At 35.6% G+C, this 7,496-nt stretch overlaps 1 protein-coding gene across 1 annotated transcript in view; it reads right to left on the bottom strand.

Annotated features, from left to right (window-relative positions):
- Positions 1-3,182: 3,182 nt before the first annotated feature.
- The window catches only part of LOC107693367 (neuronal pentraxin-1), a 14,201-nt gene continuing 9,887 nt past the window's right edge, over positions 3,183-7,496 (bottom strand). The window contains exons 4-6 of the mRNA XM_016492717.1: positions 6,710-6,960; positions 5,422-5,601; positions 3,183-5,350 (exon numbers count right to left, since the gene is read on the bottom strand). Coding sequence (XP_016348203.1) covers positions 5,141-5,350; positions 5,422-5,601; positions 6,710-6,960 — 641 coding nt within the window. The 3' untranslated portion in view covers positions 3,183-5,140. The remainder of the gene's footprint in view (positions 5,351-5,421; positions 5,602-6,709; positions 6,961-7,496) is intronic.

The raw sequence follows: 7,496 nt of genomic DNA on the forward strand, positions 1-7,496 counted from the left end.
GAGCTTTGTAAAAATCGACGCGTTTCAGAAAGGCAGGGCATAGAGGAGAAACAATAATGTACAGTATGTGGGAGAATAATGTGTTTTTTAACCTTAAACCGCATATACACATTTCATTACACCAAATACACAAAATAATGTTCTTTTTAGCAACATCATATGACCCCTTTAAATAAAAGATAAGATAAACATTATTGTCCCGAAGGAAATTTGTCATACTGTATTTCTTAAATGTGTGAAAAACATTTTCATTTATAAGCAAAATAGGCATATAAAACTAAAACACACACACACACACACACACACACACACACACACACACACACACACACACAAATAGTCTGGTCAGCTATCCTTGTGGGGACTCTCCATAGGCATAATGGTTTTTATACTGTACAAACTGTATTTTCTACACACACACACACACACACACACACACACACACACACACACACACACACACACACACACACACACACACAGAGACACATAAACTTCAATGTATGGTTTTGTGTTAAAAGAATTGTGTTAAAAGAAGTGTGATGGGATTTCAAAAAAATATATTTCCTGCCATCCTCAGGACGCAATGTGGAACTGCACCATTAGCTTGCAATTCAATAACACTAGCATCTCAATAGGGCATCTGTAATGTAATTCTCACAGAAATGTGTACTGTAGATTTGTGAAATCATTTTTATTGGCACATCTATTGACAATGGTTAATCATAAAAAATGTATAATGCAAACATTAGGCACTTAGAGGCCTCTGTGGTCTAGTGCCACTAACCACTAAAGTGCTTGCCTCTGTGAATAAGATGGTGAGTAAGAAAAATATACTGTAATATGAGATTTTTCTACCAAATTATAATTTTACCTTTATTAATTGTATTTTCCTTTTGATAGAATTTTCCAAATCACATTGTAGGCTATGCATTTAACATGGTATAGTCACTGACCATAAAGCATTTCATAAAGGTTAAACATGCCATCCCTGTTTAATCCATTTCATTATTCACAAACTGGCAAAACCATATGATCAATTTAATCAAAATTCTATTTTATATATTATGCACGCACAGTCATATTTACAAGTCTCCATTTACAACACACATCACATTTGAATACAGGTGCATCTCAATAAATTAGAATGTCGTGGAAAAGTTAATTGATTTCAGTAATTCAACTCAAATTGTGAAACTCGTGTATTAAATAAATTCAGTGCACACAGACTGAAGTAGTTTAAGTCTTTGGTTCTTTTAATTGTGATGATTTTAGCTCACATTTAACAAAAATTTCCACGACATTCTAATTTATTGAGATGCACCTGTATGCAAGCCAAATTTCTATATTCGCAATCATCAATATATTTGCAATCGTTTTGACATAAAAGGTCAAAGGCTTTCTCGTGTTCAGTTAGTTTGAGTCATTTATGCTCTTTCTAAACCCTGAGACTCAACATGCAAAGTAGAAAAGAAAAGGTCAGGCAGACAAAGACCATTTCTTATGCAAAGGTTTCTTTCGTTTGCCATCTTCCACCCATTAACTTTAAACATGATGAAACCTCTGCTGTGGCTCCCAACAGTGCAGGAGACTAATTGCTTTTTGCCTTTATGAATTTATTGATATCTCGATGTTCATTTCCTAAATGTGAGGAACCCAGTAAAAAATATGTTTTGCTGTTGACGCTGTGAAACTACGGTCACAAAACATGATGCGAAAGCACTTTTATGAATGTCATAAAACACAGATAGCTTGGGAATGATATAATAGATTATTTACTTAAACTGCAGTTGTGTTGTATTTCAGTCTCTATATCATACTGGGTGTCTCACAGACTCTCTTTAGGCCATTTTTGCAAGCGCCAGCTGGTGAGCTGATGTCCCCTGGGACACAAGGGGGACAACAATGCTACTGGTTAGCTGCAATCTTAGCTGTCTAGTCCCAAATTGGCTATAGACTATGCATTTTCCATTTTTGCCTGTGAAGAACATTCTTTGTTGTAAAGACCATATGAAGGTTTGCTCATTCTGGTCTTAATAATAATAGTATACTCAGAAGGTTTTAAAAATATATGTAACAAAGATGCCATGGAACTTTACACATACATAAGGATACCAAAAGTAAATATGTATAATGTAAAAAAGCAGCCAGTTGGCTGGATAAGAAGCTGGCTACTCATTCTGATACCTTATTCAAAAAACGAATGCCCAGTTTCCATTTAGAGTAGAGTTAAATACACTGGATTTTTGCATGTGTCTCGATGATCTCGTCCTCTACTATTGAAAGATTTTGATGAAAATAATAACGAGTGGCACTTATTGAAAATATATACTTAATGTCTGCCCTACATTTGAAGTGCATTAAAAGTGGTGCCAACGATAGAACATGCCCCAATTTGCACTTTTTCTACTACTGAATTTAAAAACAGGTACCGAGGAACTTTACAAGATTTTTCAAAAATTGTATATATTTCCTTATATATGTTCATGTAGCTGCACAAATAATATATCCCTGAAATAGTCAGCGTAACAATGTCGCAACTTCTTATACATACTGTAACCTTTGTAAACATTCATAGCCTAAATAAACGGAGAGCCACATTTCACCTCTACTTAACCCGTGTGCAGAAAAACTCCATTCACTCTTATATGGCCCTGTCGTTCAGTTTCACTTGTTTTCAGATGCTTAATTAATTTGGATTTCATCGATATTTTGGTTAAATGTAAACGTTTTTCTTCACCTGATGCTTCAAACACAGGTGACGACGCACTAATGTGATACTGAAAGCTGATTGGCTGGAATGGTTAATGGAACGGAAGAAGGAAAATTTCATCCAATCTCCCTTTTTTGGCCACATCAAACCAGAGCCGTTTAAAACAAAAAGAAATATATTATAACCATATAAACATGGTTTAATCTTTATATGGTTACAATATGTGTCTTTGGCATAATTTGTTTTAAACTGGCGAGCCCAGAAATGCAATGACATTTTATTAAATCCATGTCAAAGACATACTTTGATTAGTTGAAAATCATTACTTTATTTTAAAATAAATAAATACATGCTTGTCTCAAGTTAAGCGTGTACATTTTGGCTTAAAGGCATTAAATACATGCCCAAACATAATAGTGAGTAAAAATAGGATATACACATACAGTATATCTGCTATATACATAATTATATTAGAGAGAGAGAGAGAGAGAGAGAACAAAGATAACAGAAAAAACTAAGTGCATTTGGATACAGATATTTACCAAAGGCGAGGTTAAGCGGTTTTAACAGTTGATTTATGCAGTCTATTTTAAACACACGCAAGCAAATGCATACAAATGCATGCATACATACATCTGACCAGTCAGGTTTGAAGATTATTTAACTGGTAAATCTGTAAAGAGTCTGTTCGATAAGAAGACGAAAAAAACATAACAATTCAGGCTATCTCTGTGTGTACATTTGGCCATCTAGTTAAAAAGTTCAACAAAACAATAAATGGGTTTTAATAGTGAAAATGCATAATCTAAAAATGCTTCCAGATTATAGGTTAAATTCATAACATTACGAAGCAGCATTTTAATAAACTGCTGGAGGTATGAATTCTGAGTCTTTGCCCAGAATAACACGTGTCCTAAAGGAACGCGATATGGTTTTTAGACCAATGAAATTTCACAGCAAGCAGGAAACTTGCATACAGTATGTAATCCACAAAATGTCCTGCTGTGGTTGGTTAGGGCCAAAACTCTCTACATTTATAAAGATGAGATTATTTTTATCACTTTTATCACCTTTCACTAAATCGCCTCTTAGGACAAGTTGGTTTTGAATTATATTAAATTGCAGTTATCATAAAAAATGTAGTAAACAGAAAACTGCATAAATGAAAAGAATGTTTTTTTTCATAGCCCCACATGACACAAAACAATGTATATACTGTAAGTGTTACTGTAATCAAAATACTTACAACAATATTGTACTTAAGTTAATCATTCCATAATCAAACAAAAAATCTGTTCATTCTCCTCATTGGTTTTCACTTGCCCTCAAAACAAATGTCTACAACACATGCATCATGTAACCATTTACAAAACATTTCAAGAAATAACATTTGCAATGTTATTCACAGTGACAAGTACTCTAGACGCAGTTTTCTTAAGCTACATGTGCATGTGTTTAAACACAAAAAAAGTGCATTATGTATTATCAAAATGAGGGAGAGATAGACAGATAGACTCTTTAATCCCCTTTTAAGCTGTTTCCATGGACACCTCACTGTTTTCGTTTAGCTCCTAGTTTTCTGGCATGTGCGTACTGTATATAAACCCATAACAGCAGCCCGCCTTCCCACAGACAACACTTGTCATCTTGTATACACATGAAAAAAAATCCATCTTTTCCAACACTTCAAGTCTTCTAATGCAATACAAAACTGCAATCATACACATTTTATATGCTCAAACATGATGCATGCACATTTTCCGGCTTTCTGTAATACAAATTTACATACATAAAAAAAAAATCATTTTATTCCTTCTCCAGCATAACTTATTCTTGATTTGCAAGACTAAAAGAGCACCTCAGGTTATAAACTACTGAAGTTCTGGCTTAAAAAATGCAGCATAAATGAAATGTAATAATGAAGTAGGCCTTTAAAACTCACTGCTGCCCCCATGCTGCCTAGAGTGAATACAAATGTGTCAAAGCAACCAAAAAAAAAACAAAAGATGTATTTCAAATCTGTATTTCACTTAATAAAAATAGACCACATTGTCCCGCCTTTTTTTGAAAGTACATGCCAACTGTTATTAATTGTTGTTGTGGAGTGTTTTGCACGTTCAGCATACTGAAGTTCTTCCATTAGTGTTTGGAAGTTAATCAGAAACACGGAACGGAGTTCAACCAGCCTGTTGGCATCCTAAGTGCTTATCGATATGTAGTATGTAACTCTTAGACACGTAAACTAATAAAGTGCCTAGTTAAATGCCCGAGGCCTATGTAGACCTGTTTGGAATCCTATTATCTTGAAGGAGTGGCTGCAGTCCGAGGCCTTCTCCTCAGTCTTTCCATCTGGATTCAGAATTCTCCACCTTTCCAGCTGCAGGTTAAGCAGAGGTGTGGAGAATCAGGCTCTGTTTGGTCAGATCCCTAATGACACGGGTCGAACGGATACTTTGTGACACCTCCGTGAAGTTCCACCATGGACTCGCTCCAGGTGATGACGTCACCAGTGAGGTGGCTGGAGCAGGCCGCTTGGTTGTAGATCTCGGTGGAGGTGAGCACACGCGACCACAGCTGCAGATCCGACATCTCGCCCACAAAAGACTGTGTGGCATCGAAACGGCCGCCCAGAGTGTCCTGGGTAGAAGAGAGTCGCAAGTTAGCATGCACGTGTTTTGATTATGATTGACTGATTCTGTGAGACATACCTGCTCCTGTCCGAGGATGAAGACTCCTCCTGGTTTAATGGGATGCCACGGGGACAGATTCTCTCCAGAGCCCCTTTTCACACCGTCCAGATAAGCCTCCCACATGCCGTCACGTGTGGACCACGTTATACAAAGGTGGTGCCATTTACTGTCCATCAGAGAAAGAGGAAGAGTAACTGCCTGCAAGAGGGCACAAACAGAGTATATCTTTATAGTATATCTAACAAAATGTAAAATGTTTTGTAAATATAGTATATTGAATTCTGTCTTACATACTTTTGCATATATATACTGCTTGGCTTTGTCCCAGGCCTAAAAAAGAACTAGCAATGCCTAATTAATTTATGAATAACTGTGAATAATATGAATAACTTTGTGTAAAAGAACTAGCAATGCCCAATTCATAGTTGAATAATAGTGAATAATAGTAATAACTTTGTGTTGATTCTTTTAAACAAATTGATTTGCATAATGATCTAAATTATAGTTTGTGATTCAGTCTGAATCATTCAGACAGCTCACTCATTGACTGAATGATTCCAACAGTTTCTCTATACAACAGTAATAGAATATTTTAGAAAAAAAGAAAGAAAGAAAAAAGACAATGAAAAATTTAGATGGAGGAAGTAGAATTTGGTAATTTACAAATATATAAATGGTAAAAAACAAAAAAAAACAAAGTAAAAGTAAAATGGTAGTGTACAAATCATTGAAACAAAGCATTAAACTTTTACTTCTGATTAAATGTTTATAGTTTGCTTGTATACCATAACAAAGTAACCTTGTGAAAATGTAGTCTATGCACTGACAAACCGTGTTTGTTAGCTGTAGACTTATTATGCTGTAGCAGCATGCCAGCAATAGTTGTAAACAGTTTAGTTGACAGCAAGTAAACCGTCATTGAGGAAAGAGGTCTGTCTTGTTTCGGTTAAAAAAAAAAAAAACAGTAGAATGTATTCACACGTCAACCACGGATAAGCCATTAACTAATTAGGCAGGATGATGCAAATGGCTGAGAAGCCAAGAGGAAGAGAGAGATTTGCAGACTGTTGCAAGGGCAGGACAAGGGCAATATCAGGGTAAGACTGGTGATCCCTTTTCCTAACTGTGAGGTCTAGCATTTTATCACAATGCATTTGATTACAAATGTTTTGTCTAATGTTATGACATGTTCGATTGTATCCATTTAAATACACTTCCAAGCTAAAATGTTTTTGATTGCCTGTGTTTAATAAATCTAGAGCATTCGTTATGCAATCCCTGTTTTATAATTGGATGATTTCTTTACCTTGTCATTCACCAGCAGCTCCATAGGATTGTTGCCCCATTCGATCAGGACAAGCTCGTTGGCCTGACCCGGGACAGAGTAGGAGAACGGGGTTCCGATCCCAGGACCTGAGCCCCCTTTCAACCAAAGACAGACTGTGAGGGCGAAGATCTCGCTCAGAAGGGTGCGCTTGATTCGCCCATACATGTAGTTGGTGCGCATCGGGAAGCCAATCTGAAAAGCGTCAGGATTCTTGGGCTTCTTATTTGGTCCTGTTAGAGAAGGAAATAAGAAACTGTGAAACGGGATTGCATTTCTAGGCAGCATAACATCTAAAAGTTCCACTGAAATCCTAAAAGACTGTTGGAGACTCAGATCTCCTGGAAGCAGACTATTTACCTAAACTCTTTGCAGTTTTCACATTTAACCCATTCAGATCTCAAATATGTTCCAGGAGCACAAAAAATAAGACAATATTTTAGCTCTACTCTAAATCAAACATAAATTATAATCAGACAATGAGTAATAATAAAAATAGATTAAAGTTATTTAAACTTGAAATAAATTATAATTTTAGCTATTAGCTTTCATGGCCAGAATGTACACGACCCAATCAATCAATCAATCAATCAATCAATCAATCAATCAATCAATCAATCAGTCTATCTATCTATCTATCAATCAATCAATCAATCAATCAATCAATCAATCAATCAATCAATCAATCAATCAATCAATCAATCAATCAATCAATCAATCAATCAATCAATCAATCAATCAATCAATCAATCAATCAATCAATCAATCA

The sequence above is a fragment of the Sinocyclocheilus anshuiensis genome, unplaced genomic scaffold, assembly GCF_001515605.1.
Source record: "Sinocyclocheilus anshuiensis isolate Anshui unplaced genomic scaffold, SAMN03320099.WGS_v1.1 scaffold566, whole genome shotgun sequence".
In the NCBI taxonomy this organism is placed as follows: Eukaryota; Metazoa; Chordata; class Actinopteri; order Cypriniformes; family Cyprinidae; genus Sinocyclocheilus; species Sinocyclocheilus anshuiensis.